The sequence below is a fragment of the Pelodiscus sinensis genome, chromosome 2 (genome assembly GCF_052426305.1).
Source record: "Pelodiscus sinensis isolate ZL-2025 chromosome 2, ASM5242630v1, whole genome shotgun sequence".
In the NCBI taxonomy this organism is placed as follows: domain Eukaryota; kingdom Metazoa; phylum Chordata; order Testudines; family Trionychidae; genus Pelodiscus; species Pelodiscus sinensis.
In genome coordinates, this window is record NC_143053.1 from 177766827 (window position 1) to 177783234 (window position 16408).

The window sequence follows — 16408 nt, forward strand, 5'->3', positions numbered from 1 at the left end:
CTATTTGTCTGTGCTGTATACATGTTGTATTTTATATTCCTATTTGTACTGTAAAGTACAGGCAGTCCCCGGGTTACATGGATCTGACTTACATCGGATCCCTACTTACAAACAGGGTGAGGCAACCCCGCACTAGCAGCTTCCCCCCAGCAGACCAGGGAGAAGCGAAGCTAGCGCCCCCCTCCCCCCCCCACTCTCAATCTTGGACAGGACAGTACTCGCCGCTGCTGCCAGCCCCAGCAGGCTGGACTCCTGACCCTGGCCGCCCCCACTACCAGATGGGGATCTCTGGTCCAGCAATATCCAGGGGTCCCTCAGGATGTTGCTGGACCAGAGAGCACCAGATTTTAGAGTTTCAGCCTGTACCATAAAATAATATTCAGAACCTTCCAGCCTTCTTTTGTGGGTTCATTTAATCCATTCAGTTTATAATGGGCTTTGATATCCACATAGCCCTCCATTTTGGCTTAAAATTTCTTCTTGTCCTTTATCAGAGCTTCCCTTTCCTAACATCTCCAGGTTCTAAATCCTTTACATCCCTTTCTCCCTACAGCTCCCTCAGATAATGCTTGTCCCACAACAAGCTGGTGCTATTCTTGCAATTTTCTCTTCTAGGCCTTTTGCTTGAGAGCTCTGAAAAGCTGTCACCTTACAAGAAATCGAAAACTATAATTTTTCCTAGAAATTCTAACTATCACACTGCATGTACATAATGACATCACTGTGTATACAGCAGTACAAAATATTAAATACCAGCTTATAACTGCTGTGGAAGTCATAACTTGATAAAATTCTTATTTTGTACATTTAATTCTCAATCATGGCATTAATAAAGATTCCTCCCTCCTTCACATTTTATAAATTGGGCTAGATGAATTCTCTACTGATGAAAGGAGATGAAATTTTTACCTCCCTTTATCATGAAGGTCCATAACAACAAGAGGAAAGAACATAGCAAGGGCCATACTGTGTTAGACCTCAGGTCTGTTTAGCCCAGTAACCTTTCTATGAGAGTGATCAGTATGAGATACTTCAGAGGAAGATATAAGTACCTTGCTGCGGGCAGGTGTGTGGTAATTTTTACCCAACATTAGGTCTTATCTTTTTCAACAGTTAGATACTGGCTTAAGCCATGAAACATGAACTTCAATATTCCCTTTTATACTGTGTCACTAATTATGACAACTCCATATATTCTTTCTGTCTGTAGCAATGTCCAGTATCCATTCCCTTGCTAAATTCTTGGCCTCAGCAGTTTCCAGTGGTAATGAGAAAAGACAGGCAGTGTTTCCACGGTAGTATTCCGTCCTCGAATGAACAATAGTTTTAATCTGTGTTGTGATCAGGGCCTGACAGTACTTATGGGGACAAACAGAAAATATGAGACAATTTGCTTGTTTTTAAGCAAAAGTGCAGAAGTGCTTAAAATACAGACTTTCCTGTTTAAAATGAGACATATGGTCACCCTGTATATTACAAACGAAAAGCTACTTTAAGGGTGTTATTTAGCTTCTGAAGTTAAATGCTCAAAACTTAGTAATGCTTGCGATAAGGTTAAGCATAACCCTTTATTTGGCTCCTGGCACTGAAGCAGGGGTCCTGTGGAAAAAAATAGTATGGGATCATGTAATTATGGACTGTGGCAAAATTTTCAAAAGCACCTGAGTCTTGTTTTCTAGAGGTTTTTGTAAGTCTATGTCAAAAGTTAAGTTCCATGGATGTTCAGAATTTCAAATTACAACTTTAACCTTTATTATAACTTGCATAATTAGGGAGCAGAATTTCCCATTTATAGGTAACAGAATATGACATTTCCTAACTTTTGAGCACACAATTTTTCAATTGAAGTATCACTTTTTAAAATAAGTTTTATATGTACATTTCTAAGTTTGTTTTTGACGAGGAAAAAGTTAAAGGTGGGCAGGAAATTTGTGCTCTGTGTTGGGCTATGGGAGAGACCAACTTGGCCATTTTCCCACCCTTTTTCCTCATTACAGCTATTTTAACAGCTCCCATGTATCGTTAGGGATGTGTGTGCTACTGCAGTGTCAGCATGGATCCTGATCTTTAGAATGTCTTGTTCATTTTTTTTTTACATGGCTAAAATATTCCTGAAGAATGCAAGTGACTAAAGGAAAATAGTGATATTTTAACAGACAAACCTAATGGAGTTTTCTGGGGAAAAAGGCCTTTGGAGAGCCCTGTTTCAAATCCATTTTGTTTATGGTTGCATGACCATAATCCAGGCAGATTAATTGACATAATTTGATCACTTGACTTTCCAGTACTGCTGTTTGGAGATTTGTGTGGACAGATACAATAATTCTGCAAAACATATTTAAAATGGCCCTCACAGCAAGATGTGTGCTAATGCTTATGTGGAATTGGAGTCAAAGCTTGATGGATTATTTTCTTGTTTTCTGTGCCCTGGAATTATCAGTGGATAGGAAAGCTGGCTGAGGGGATCTTCTAATGTGTTTCTTGAGTAACCTCCTCCACCTCAACAAGGAGCAACGTTGGAATAATGTTCAGCCTTCACCCAGGAAGAAAAAACATCAAGGATAATAAATGGATTGCAGGAGAATATACCCTACAATGTTTCATTTTAGGTGTAAAGAAAATGTTTTCTCTTGAGGATTTTTTTACCTCTTTGAAACAGGAAAATGGGTTTTAATACTTACAATGTTTAAGGTTGTCCTGAAGAGCTACTGCTTACTGTCATAGCATCCTAAGAGAATTTTAATGTATGTTTGGCATCCAGTGCCTATTAATGAAGTGCCAGCCTCAAATTCCTAATTAGGAACATTTGTCAACTAGTCATTTGGATTTAAACCTTCCATTAGTTGTGTATAGTTAATGACAGTATGACGACATTGTTAAAAAGCAAGTATAGTGAACTCTCTCATGAATGTGCATATGCAGCAGTATATGTTATGATTTAGATTATGCTGGAATTCTGGCAGAATACATACCTTTGGGATTGTGTATCTAGAACATGTATGTCCCACTCCGCCATAAGTACATGTAAATCCAAAAGTTAGTGAAAGGTCCTAAAAAGAAAAAATAATGCCATCTAGTGGTAAATGTTATATACATAAACTAAAACCCTAAAATACTTCTTAATTTTAAGGTGGTCCTGCAAGCTTTGGAACTTGTAAATTTCTTTTGTCATTCACTCTTACATGTGGTGCGGTTTGGAATATGCAAATTGACATAGGGTACATCTTTCCTGAAAAAAAATGCAACAGCAATTCTCAGCTTGGGTCAACTGCCTTAGGCTCATGGGGCTAAAAATAGTGCAAATGTTCCCTGTCACACTGGAGTCCAGGCCTTGAGATCCTGGCTGAGTTTCAGAAGACCCTAGTGGGAATATCTATGCTGCTCTTTTTACACTATGGAGTATGAGCTCCATGAGCCCATCAATTAACCTGTGTTCCTAGAATTGCTGCTTTGGGGAGGAGGGGGGAGGGGCTATCCAGTTGATCATTTTCCTGAATATTTCCTTCCCAATACCACTCTTCCAAAATGTTTTAGATAATGTTTTAGAAAGATTAATATTCCATATATTTCAAAACAACATCATAATCAGAAATGTATTATACTTTTCCCCTCTACTGCAATGAATAATTTGTTTCATAATGTTGCCAGAACAGGGAAACTTTTTCTAGTCTCCAAATTTTATATGGAAAGGAACAAATGTATTTTAATTACACTTTCTGTGACCCCTTCCTTTTGTAAAAAGAGAAGTTATTTTATGGTCTGTGTAGAACTGACTTAAGTATATAAAGTTTGAAGTGGAAAGAAGTTTACATTAAAAAAATAAAGTTGTGCCAGCCATCACAATAAATATTTCTTTACCCGATGATACTGCATGGAATAGCTAATTGTCAAACTTCAGCTGAAGTTGAATAACAATATACTATTGTATCACGGAGACCAATGAAAAGCAAGACAAATTGTTTTCCTGCTTGGCTGCAAATCACTGCCTCTGTCTGCCTTTGATTCCCTTACTGCTTTTTTTCATCATTTGTGAGTTTAACACAGGTCAACGTCTTTTCCTTTTCTTCCCTCCACACCTTCTTTTCCCTTTCTCTGCTTCCTTTAGGTGTTCAGCATGTTTTTGGAGACCTTGGTTGACTTTATCCAGGTCCATAAAGAAGATCTACAGGATTGGCTGTTTGTGTTGTTGACACAGCTGTTGAAGAAAATGGGTGCTGATTTGCTTGGCTCGGTACAAGCAAAAGTTCAAAAGGCACTTGATGTCACAAGGTAATACGTTGCAGATAAAAATGTGTGCGCAATTTTGATTGACACCAGAATATATTCCCAGATTTCTCTCTCTCCGTACTATAAGGATCTTGGCCCCAAAACAGAACCTGTGGATGGCTTTAAAATACAACAAATGTAATGGTGAAGGTTTTAAAAATACCAGCTCATTTAATGAATTCAAATTGTCCTGGCCATTTCGAAGGCTTAACATGGAAAGATGAATACAAAATCGTTTTTGCACATCCTAGTGGGACTGGATTTAATAAGCTTCATACTGTTTAGAGCATTTTCATGTCTTGCGTGCTGGTTCATGTAATTGCTTGAAAGTAGTGAGATTGTGATATGTTAGCTGAATATTTCTCCAAGTATGTTATAGCATATCTACCCAGAGATTAAAGTAAGTAGGTGTTTATTGTAGTTTGAAAGGTAGATGAAGTTTTGATCCTTTTAGTTAGAGCAACCAGTTATTAAATGCAAGCCCCCATACAAGTAAGGCATTTTTCCTGATTTCTTTATTTTGAAGGGAATCTTTTCCAAATGATCTCCAGTTCAGTATTTTAATGAGATTTACTGTTGACCAGACCCAGACACCCAGCTTGAAGGTAAGAATTTACAAGTCTAAATTGCAAATGTAATATTTGTTGTTAGAAATTTGTTTTCTCTTACTATTTTAATTTGTATTGCAAAAAAAGGTTTTCATTTGGTGGATTTTGTTTTTATAAACTTTCAGACAGTCAAGCCAGCACTACAGGACCAGCTTCGCTCCTTTTGGAGCTCCAAGGTTTTTTGTCTGCCTTATTGTTTTTTTTTAACCCTATGTAAAATCTTTACAATGTATATGATAATTTCTATTTATATGCATCCATCTGTGGCTACTAACCTTTGCAAGAAACTTCAAGCATGCAGATATTCAACTTCTAGTGCCAAAGCAGATATTCAACTTCTAGTGCCAGAGCATTTGTTGCAGAAACAAACCTCACTTCAGTGAATACAACAGCAACAAAAATATGGCCGCCTAACACCAAGCTGGTTATGCAAACTCACTTCTATCAAGTCTTTTCTCATTTTATGTTTGTGATTTCCCAGTCATCTTTTCTAGATGTAGTTCTGACAATGGAGTTTTTTCCCTTTCATTTTGTAGGTTGTAGTCTCATTTAAAATTTAAATAATGTTAATACATGTAACTAAATTTTCATTCAAAAATATTTGTTTAGTGCATCATTTTAAGCTCTTCTAAAAGTAATGTGTTGCATTATATATGCACACATTTTCACAGCTTAAGAATATTTCGACACAGAAATGGCTGTATAACCTAAAATTAAAACTGATTTCAGTAAGACATACAATTAGAGAAAAGGTTGGCTTTGGTATAAATGCTGTAAATCCTAATACGATTACTAACAAGGCAAATGGGGGAAATAACAAGCATATACTAGACTGTAATTTTCTGCTCTATCCTGCACGACAATTTTACACCATTTGGAATGTTATGCAATGGAACAATACACAAGATTACACTTTTTTTCCTGTACACAGTGGGGCTGAAATCACATGCAAATGCCTCTTTTTTTTTTTTTCTTTTTTTTTCTTCTGTTTGCAGCACAGTAAAAATTACACTATTACTCTGAGGATACTTTATATTTTGCTATTACTTTGTGATGAATGTTAAACAGCAGCTGCTATCTCATAATGTGATCAGAGTTGTTGAAGAAAACAAAAGAAGCAGCAATATCACGTCACACAATTTGTTATGTAACATCCTTAAGACAGGTTAATTTCAGGAAGATTGTGTTGATTGCTGAGATGTACTTTCTCCAGAGAAATCTGATGTAATTACTAAAACATGTTATGCTTCCTTTTGTGAAGCTCATAGTTAAGTTTTGAAAGAGAGCATGGACTTGTGGTATGAGTATAAAGTCCAAAGAGTGGAATTCCTTAAAGACATGGTTCCAGAGTTTGACAGAGGTGATCAAGACCAAGACCATCCTCCTGAAGATAGAGAAGAAAGTTTAGAACATATAAAAAGACTGATTTAGGAAACAGACACCAAGAAGTTACCATAAAGATTGATCAACATTAGAGAAATACAGGATTTCTCTAGTAGAAGTTGGCTGGATTAGTCACTTCCTTTTTTAGAGCTGTGGCTTCAAATGATTGTCTCAAGCATTGTAGTTTCAAACAGATTTTTAACATATTTTAAGTATTAACATTTTTGTAAAATGTGCAGTTAGCAGGCCACTTTCTTGTCTTCTTCAATCTAAGAATTTATCATGCCCAATTCCTTACCCCATCAACATACTTAATACATTTCTGAAGTGCCAGAGAACTTATTTATTAGAAGTAAAGAAAATTAAGGACTCTGCCTACCCGTGTTTAATATTTTGTACTGGTATCCACCCCCATAGAACTAGAGTGCTTCCCAGAGTTAATTGAATTGGCAAAGCAAGATTTCCTTTTGAGCTGAATGGAAGCTAGCTCTTTTTCTTTCTCTGGTTTTCAGAAACTGTTCCTCAAGGGATGGTTATGTACCAGTAAGAATGAGTGGAGGTTGTTGGAAAAATTATTATTCTTGTGATGGCAAAACTATATAAAAGAGGAAAATCTTTTAGCATGACCCAATAGGGATCAGATTCTGGATTGCTCATCTGTTCTGGAAATGGTTCTACAGGCACCTGCCTCAACCAAGAGTGCCTTAACTCTGGCTCTCATGTTCTGTATTATAGGGTTTGTGTTATGCATTTTGTTCCAAAGAAATTCAGTTGTCTCCATGATTCATAGGGTGTGACATGGTTTCTAGTGAAGTTGGGACCTGATTTAGTAATAGATTTGAAAATTAAAAGCAGGGCCTTGAACTGGCCTCAGAGGTAGATTGGGAGCCAGTGGGGGAGCCAGAACACAGGAATGATGTGCATCCGCAGGTGCAATTCAAGCAGGAGGTAAAAAGCCAGGTTTTACACCAGTTAATCTTTGCATTGTTTTCACATTCTGTGAATTAAAGGTTTGGGAAGGTCACACTCCCCACAGTTTAAAGGTGAAACATACATGAAAAATACTGGCCAGATCCATCTCAGGAAGGAAGAAGTGAAGGTTTTTAGCAAGTATTGCTTGATCTGGAACAGTGAGAAGGCATGTAGGACCATTTTGGAAAATGTATCATGTTTGTGTAGTACTTAGAACCGACTTTTAAATGAATAAAATACATGACCAAGAGCTACTCAGTTAAGTATGGGAAATGGCCAGTGCTATTGTGGTGGATCTTACACTTTTCCTTGGTGTGTGGGTCAGTGTACTGACCTGCCCCTATTCTTGGGCTGCACAAGTGCCCTGAAAGAGGTGGGGAATGGGCCCAGGTTTGCCTCATACTTCAGCTTTACAGGCTTCTTTCCCTTTTTCGCCTTGGGCAGGGTTTTTCTTGGTCCACTGTACTGGGGAAGTCCTTCTGCCCTTCTTGGGCAGGATCACCTTCCTTTGCTTCTCTAATCATCTGGTTAAAACCAGTACTCTTAAGAGCTACTGGGGGTCCTTCCCTCTCTCTGACTGAATCAGGGGTTTTTATTAGGTATTGGGTGGAGCCTTAATTGGTTCCAGGTGCTCCAATTACTCTATAGTAACCTTTCCCAAATCCCAAGAAATAAGGCCTTAATCATTCTATGGTTTGTATACCTCCCACTTATCACTCCCCTGCTGCTCTCTAGCCCTACTGTATCACATAAGGTGCCTTTATCTTTAAATAACTTATTTTCCTGCATTGAAGTTTTGAGAGGAACCATTCTAGTATGCTGTTATGGATTTATTTAAAAAAACAGAAAAACAAATATATAACAAATGTAAATAAGCAATATGTCACTAATTTACTTCCGGTTTCCCTAATCTAACCTGACACAGTGCAATGATCAGATCAAGATTACAATTGAAATGCAGTCAATAAATTGGTGTTTCAATTTATCTGGCTCCTCCCCAATTACTAAAATGAGTAATTAAATAACGCATAGGGCTAAAAAAAGAACAGCATCAATATTTCACAGTAAATTTAAAGACAAAAACATTTCTTTAATCCAATCAATTGGGCAAAGAGTTTGCACTTAGAATGACTTCTGTGTAGTTTCTCAGAAAATCCTTTCTGCACCAAAAGAATTAGACACAACAGGTTTGGGAAGGTCACAGTGTATTCTTCATATACTTGCTATAAGTACAAACCTCAACTCAACCTTAAAGTCCCCCTTAAATTCCCCAGTCCCTAAAAGTACAAGTAAGTACCTTTGTGCTTTCTGTCATGCTGCCTCTCAAGTTGTGGTAGACACTCCCCACATGCAAAGCTACTTCATTATATTCCTTCAGAAAGAAAACAGATTGAAAAACCTCTGCTTTAGAATATGACAAAGGCAGCTCCTCTGACCCTCCAATTATTGTCCAGAGTTAAGTCCGTTATCAACCTAATCATTTTTATAGGGACAGCAGCCGGCTCCCCAAGAGCAGGGCTGGCAGCTAGTGAGCACCGGCAAAGAGTGTAACCATAATGAAAACTGATAAGTTGATGCTTACTGGTTAGCCTTTTAAATGGTTACACTCTTACATCCCTACTCTCTTGACACTTTTTCTGTGAGGGAAACTCCAAGGCATGGTTCAGCCTGCACTCTTCCTGATTTGAACAATCATGACTTACTCTCTCTGCCTCCTTCCTCTCATATATAGGTAAATAATCATTTTAGTCTGTGTGCAGCCTATAGGGAGCTACTCCATTACATCCAGTTACACTTGTGGGGAGCATCAGACAGACAGACAATTTATTCCTTATACAGTCTCCTTTCCAGGAATAATCCTTTGAGGAACGGGAAAAAAGGGCTAATGATGAAGCTGCATCACAGTCTAAGATCTCTTCCTCTCCATCCAGTGATGCAATAATGCTTGTACCTTCATCATATGCAGAAATGTCAAGCGGTTCCAGGAACTGATTAAAAAAATGTGATTCCCTTCGTAACCCTTGGACTCAGTTTCAGCAGCGGCTGAATCTGGACGCCAGTTCTGACTTGCATACAGATTCAACTTAAGAACCCCAGGCATCCCCAAGTCAGCTGCTGCTGAAACTGATCAGCGGCTGATTCCAGGAAGCCCGGGGCAGGGGCTTCCTGTAGTCAGCCACTGGTCAGTTTCAGCAGCGGCTGACTTGGGGACGCCTGGGACAGAGCAGTGTCAGCCGACGGTCAGGGCTCCCTATATCTGTCCCTTAAGACCGGCTGAAGTTCTTTTAAATTGTGCTTGGTTCTGTTACAGCAACTGAAGGAGTCAGGTTAAAGCTTAAACAGTTACAGGTTTATTTGAAGAAGCTTATAAATCATATGGTTGCAATGGCTATTGTTCTATTTCTTAACTACTAGCAAAATATAGATCTTAAAAATGGTTACAAAGAAAAGATAGAAAAATAGAAATAATGGTACCAAGTAACAGCTTACTCTTTCTATGTGTACACTTAAGACAGAGGACCACATCCAGGTACAATTTTTACCCCCTTCTGTGCCTCTCGACTCCAGCATGTCAGGCCAGGGCCGGTCCCTCAATTCCTAGGAAAGACGAAAATACGAGGTGGGCGTCCCCATAGAACCTCGGGAGGTCAAACACCTAACCCGACCAGCAGGTAAAGGGTAGAATGACACCCATGGGGTCACGTATTTCTCTTTCTTATCTGTCATGCCAAATGGGGCTGGTTTGTCTTTTGTGAGACCAGTTCTTACAAGGGAGTTGTGAACTTAATTTATACTTGTAAGAGAGATAACTAAATTGGAATTACTGGGGATTCTTTTCTCAGTGGGAAATTCCTCTTCCAGGGACTGTGTGTGTGTTCGAATCAACATAGGTGCCAGCCGGTGGCAGTCTCGCATATCCTGATCTCTCCTCATATCTATGTTTCAGCTTCTCAGGATCAGATGAGCCAGCATAGACTATGCTGATTTTATTGCTCCTTCTCTGTCCTGTATGCTTCAGAGAGGCAAATAAGATGGATGTGATGGAGGCGGGCTGTCTGGCCACAAGCAGCTGGGGTGCTGCTGGGTTGGTCCAGTAGCGCTGCCACTCCTCAGCGCTACTGGACCAACCCAGCAGCACCCCAGCTGCTCTGCCCCAGGTGTCCTGATTCAGCCGCTGCTGAAACTGATCAGCAGTGGCTGAATCAGGACTCCTGGGGCAGAGCAGCTGGGGTGCTGCCGGGTTGGTCCAGTAGCGCCAAGGAGCGGTGCTGCGGGACCAACTGGCAGCGCCACACCTGCTCTACCACAGTCCCGGGGCTTTGCTCCACGTCTCCCTGGTCTGCTGGGGGGGGAAAGGGGAAGCCACTAGCTGTGTCCCCCCTCCCCCCAGCAGACCAGGGACACGGGGAGCAAAGCCGCAGCGGCGGTGGAGTCCCGTGCCTCTGAGGCTTTGCCAGAGCAAAGCCTCAGAGGCGCGGGACCCCTCCGCCTCCCGGCTTTGCTCCAGGTGTCCCTGGTCTGCTGGAGACGATCCCCAGCAGACCAGGGGCACCTGGAGCAGCTTTTCTCGCCCCGGAGGTCGAGGTGGCGGGACAGCTGCACTCTGGGCGGTCCCGCTGCCTGCGAGCTCCGGGGCGAGAGAGCCCCATTCGTAAGTGCGGATCCGACATAAGTCAGATCCGCGTAACTTGGGGACTGCCTGTATAGCAACGTTAGCATGTGAAATGGAAGCACACCTGAGCCATGCCAAGTACAAACTCATCTGAAACCAGTGGGTATGTATTTGGAAGGGCTCAGTCCTGCCTGGCTTGTTGTTACCCATGCTACCATGGTTACACTAAAATTTATATGTGCACTATCTTGATGAGAGTGGCCTTGAGTATATGTACACAAGAAGGGGAGTCACTCCCCTGCCTTTGCATTGATACCTTGAGAGAACTTAAACTACTCAGTTGGTGGAAAACCCCAGCCAAGGTCTGTACTGGAGTCCCTTCATCTTACCTCCCCCCACAGTGACCATAGAAATGGACACGTATAGTGATAGGGAGGTGAACACATACATAAATCAGTGCATCACAAAGTGCTTCAATCCTTTGGTTAGGTGCAATTTCAGAGAAGGCAAACCTTAACAGCCAGCATCAAGGGGAAAGAATTAACGTAGTAAAATTACATCTAGTACCATTGCCTGACACTAACATATTTGTTACTCTATGCACTGACACACTTTATTTTTTTATATATCTGAAATATTAGAATGACCGAGGGGAGCATTTAAATAAACCATGTTTATTCAGAACAGTTATCAGTGCAAAGTCACAAATACTTCTATAAATTTGCTGAGATTTTACTGTGCATGATCTCTGCACAAGTACAATAGTTAATGGAGGCCAATTTTTTACCAACAGGGGAGTGAGAGAGAGATACTAAGGAGAGAACCACATGACTTCCCTACATGACTCTCCATGTGACTCTACACACCCTCCACCGGGACCTCCCACACTCTTCCCATCCCCTCCCCATTCAACATTACCGGGGGACTGGGGACAATACAATTGCTAGAGGAGCTGCTACAAAATGTGTCCCCTAACAAAGATGTTTAATTTTCAGCATAGATTTCTGCTGCTAAAAGGACTGCCAGGCATTCCTAGTGCAAACTATATAGTGTTTACTGGGAGAAGCCAATTACACATGTATGTATCTTCAGTTTATCAGGTGGTGTTCCCTATGCCAAATATAAACCAAGTACAAAGTTAATGGCTATATGCATTATGCTAGTACAGCAGTCTCCAACCTTTTTAAGCAAAAGATCACTTTTTGAATTTAAATGCAATCCAGGATCTACCTCAAACACCCTTGCCCCTCCTCCTTCCCGTTCCTTCTCTGAGGCCCCACCCCTGCTCACTCCGCCTTCCTTCCCCCATCCTCACTCACTTTTATCAGGCTGGGGGCAAGGGTTTGGGGTGCAGCCGGGGTTTGGAATGTGGGCTCCAGCTGGGCACCGCTTACCACAGGTGGCTTCTGGGTGGTGGTACAGTGGGCTAAGGCAGGCTGACCCTTACCCTGGCCCTGCACCACTCCCAAAGCCTCCAGAAAACTCTTTCTATCCATACCCTCCTCTTCCCCCCGTTCTGTGGAGATGGGGTACAGAGTGGAGGGAGAGGCACCCTGACATCATCACCCTCTCCTCTTCCTCCTGTGCCCTGCACAGCAAGTAGATGGCTCCCAGGAGTGAGGGGCACCTCCAAGGCAAAGGGCAGGAGCAGCACAGCAGTGCTGAGAGGGGCAGATGAAATGCCAGCACTTGATAGTCTTTTGGCCAAACCTCTTAGGATCACCTGTCAAAGGTTCCAAGATCTACCAGTAGATCAGGATGTGACTACTGTGCTAATATTTTTATTTAATGTTAGTGAGACTTAAGATTAAGACTTAAGTTGTAAGACTTAAGTTGTAATTAAGATTATAGACATTGTATGGCTATTAAACCAAAACATTTGACTCCAGGTAAATTGGTTTAAAATTAGCTAAAAGACTTCCAGTATTGCCAGTATTTTATTCGTGTTAAAGTATCTCATTTTGTGCCATTACATTAGCCATTCTGGATTACTGCATGTAAATAGATCCCTGTTTCTTGAAAGCACACACACATCTTTTCAGCACGCTTTTGTTTTTAGCTATTCACCTAACTCTGCTTACCTTTGCAGGTTAAAGTTGCAATTCTTAAATACATAGAGACTCTTGCACAGCAGATGGACCCAGGGGATTTCGTAAATTCAAGTGAAACTAGACTGGCGGTATCTCGGATTATCACCTGGACAACAGAACCTAAAAGTTCAGATGTTAGGAAGGTATGTCCATTCATGCTAAAATATCTTGTTAGTCTGTTAGGGTTTTTCTTCAGTAGTTTCTGAAGCTGAATCTTGCTCTGACTGTCCTACCAGAATTAGGAGGTGATTTTTCCAATAAAAAAAGTCCTACAGAAATTCCTCTGTAGTTTCTTTAGGAGTAGAGCTCTTATTCCATTTCACAATACACAGATTAAATTAAAGCATATTGTGTCAAAATAAAGATAAAATTATGCCTTGTATAGACTAAGATACAGGTGTGTTTTTAAAATATGTGCATTTAAATGTTGTAATTAATACATTTTAAAACTCTAGACAATGCATGTCCTATTTTGGCTGGTTGGGATGAACCTAGCGTAGGGTAAAATGAATGCAATTGTTTAAAATGCTTTGCATGACATTTAAATTTATTTAAGTGGCCTTCTCTAGACAGCCTTAACCAATAATACTGCAATAAGGGCCAACTTCTGTCCTAGTAATAATACATACATCACAGAACGGGTGAGTAAGAAGCTAAAATTATAGTTCATCTGGGTGTATGTTTGCATCTGGTTTTGCACATTCTTTGTATTTGACAAAAGTAATTGTTAAGATGGTGATAATAGGAAGCTGACATTTTAATAAAACTACTACTTTGGCATCAAAGAACTCTTCATATCAAAGCCACTGTTGATGACATTTGCTATGGAAAACTAAAATACGCATTCTACAGAAGGGGTGTGGGGGTTTTTTCCCCCCCAGGAAGTGAGGAATTATATTTCCCAGTAAAAAATTGATTAAAAAAAAGAAGGTATTATGTATGCTATGTGCTGATATCCAAAATGAACTGTTTGTTTTTAAAATAGTTTTTTAGATCTCGATTCTCTTGTAATATGATTCCATAACTAGGGATGCCTCTATGAGAATCCGCATTGGGGGGAGCAGGAGCAGTTGTTGCGGGGAGCTGCCCTAAAATCTGGTTCCCCCCAGCACCATCTCCACCGTTTCTATCAGAGCCAGTTGGGGGCGGATAAGGGAAGCTGCTGCAAAGCAGCCCCTGTTCACCGGGGTCCCAGCAGGGAGCTGGGCTCCACCCCCCTTTTCTCCCCCGGCGCGGACAGGGGCTGCTGTTGCCAAGTAGTCCCTGTTCACAGCAGACTGGGCTGGCCGTTGCTTGGGGTGGCTGCTGGAGCAGCCCCTGCCTGCAGCCAGCCCTGTCCACCATGAACAGAAGCTTCTCTGGCAGTAGTGCCATCAACAGGGGCTGCTGGACTCTGTGTGAGCCAGGACCGAGCAGTCCCAGCTCATGCTGGTCCAGGAGGTTGTGACTCTGCATTTTAAATGTAGTAAGAGTCCCAGCTCGACCTTACTTCTGGAGCTACCCCTGCTGCAGGTCTGCAGAGTGCTCCTTATTGACTAATTGTGTGGTTGATACAAATTGTATCGACTACACAATTAGCCAGATAACCACAATTTATCATCCTTATGTATAACTAGCCCTAGCTAGTGTCATTATGGAACACTAATAATACATAACTGGATTGAAAACTTAACCCAAACCTATGTGTCTAAGGATGAAACATATTAGCCATGTGAAAAATGCTTAAGCTACAATTTAAAGAAAATAAATGTTGGTTTTGTCCTGCATTTAATTGTAATATATTGTCAGTCAACTTTCTTATTTATATAGATGTTTGTGGAAAGCCTTGCCAAAGGTTCCTTGAAAAAAGGGGCTACCAAAAAGACTAACTAGTCATGGGGTGAGCAGCTAAAGAGCATCATGGACAAACATTATCTAAGAAAAAGGGGGGAGGTGAGAGTAGAGGAATAAATGGTTAATTTTCTTCATGGTAAAAAAATAAGAGTAGGCTTCAAGATTCCCTATTAGCTCCAGTGTTTTAATAGGTTTAGTAATGTCTAGAAAAACTGTATTAAAAAAAAATATGTAGCAAAATTTGCAGTCAGTTTTTCAAGACTAGAGAAAGTTGAAGAACTTCAGACTCTGACCTAATCAAGTTTGATAAATGGACAATGTGATGGCAAATTAAGTTCAGTGTTGTTAAATGCAAAGCAGTGCATGGTGGCAGGAAGACTTAAACTACTTTTACACCATACTAGGTTCTAAATTAACGCTAGAGCTGGGTGATGTGGAAGAGAAGTCAAAAAAGGCAGCTGGGATGGAGCCAAGTGCTGCAGAATTCCACCTAGCCATGTAATAACTAAGTTTCTGGGGAGGCAAGTGGGGGAAGAGAATCAGTCTGTCTGTCTCCTCTTCCTTCCTTCAGCTCAAGGAGTTTATGATTGTGATGACATAAGCAGCACTAACACCTGAACAGAGGCAGATTTGAAAGATCATTAGTATTGTGACACTCCATCCAAGAGGATAACATCATCAACTTTCAATTTTACCCTTCCAAAAAGCTCGAGCCACAAGTTTCTTATCTGGGCACTGACTATGGGCAGTAAGACCCACAGGCTACGTCTACACTGGCCCTTGAAAGTAGGAATAAGAGATCCTCTGAAAAAGGGCTTTATTCCGGAGGATCGCGCCAGTCTAGACGCTTTTTTCCGGCTTTTCTCCAAGCCGGAAAAATAGCGGCGGACATGTTTATTTAAATCCGCGGGGGATATTTAAATCCCCCACGGATTTCCCTATTCTGACTTACCTGCTTTGCATGACTTTTCCAGAATTTGGGGCCAGTGTAGACGTAGCCACAGTGTTTTGCATTTATCTGTGGCTAGTTAGATGTCTGACATTTTCAAACATGAGAAGTCAGAACAGAGAAATACTATAGCAAGATTCTGTAGGGAGAAGCAGAAGAAAAGTAGAGAGAGAAAAACACCGAAGAGGAGGTGAAGAACACAGTATAAGTAAAAGGAGAGAAACAGTTGCGGAGGAAAAAAGTGAACAAAGATAACTTAACGTTATTACAGTATATTACTTGGTAGAGAAAAGGGGAGAAATAAATATATGAAAGAATATTCTAAACTATTTGTTTAAATATCTTGGTATTTAGATACTCATGCATGTTATAATTGGTTAATCTGGAATCCGCTTTATACCAGAATGAAAGTGTTAAATAAGTCTGGAACTCAATATTGTGTGTTTTATTGAAATGTGACTGGCCTTTTGTTACACTGACAAGCCTTTTGGCCTGTCATTTAAGCACTAAATCATGTAAATGATTACACTAAATTAGCTCAAAAAAGTTAGCTAAAAGATACACTGTATTCTACAGTCATTCTAAATTCTAGTCATTAAACATCTGTATTTTTGCTCCAAGTCAAGAAAAACAACTTTAAAGCACCTGTTTAAAAATAGATATTTACTCCTCCAACAGTGAGGAGGATCTGTAC

The 16408-nt window shown here is 40.6% G+C and overlaps 1 protein-coding gene across 31 annotated transcripts in view; it reads left to right on the top strand.

Moving 5' to 3' along the window:
* Window positions 1-16408, top strand: part of CLASP2 (cytoplasmic linker associated protein 2) — a 261567-nt gene that overhangs the window by 217153 nt on the left and 28006 nt on the right. For 19 of the 31 annotated variants that reach the window (XM_075921810.2, XM_089776567.1, XM_075921816.2 and 16 more), the window contains 4 exons: window positions 4106-4269; window positions 4793-4871; window positions 5000-5050; window positions 12932-13075. In XM_075921810.2, the coding sequence (XP_075777925.1) occupies window positions 4106-4269; window positions 4793-4871; window positions 5000-5050; window positions 12932-13075 (438 nt within the window). The remainder of the gene's footprint in view (window positions 1-4105; window positions 4270-4792; window positions 4872-4999; window positions 5051-12931; window positions 13076-16408) is intronic. The other 12 variants (XM_075921815.2, XM_075921824.2, XM_075921818.2 and 9 more) reach the window with 1 other exon arrangement.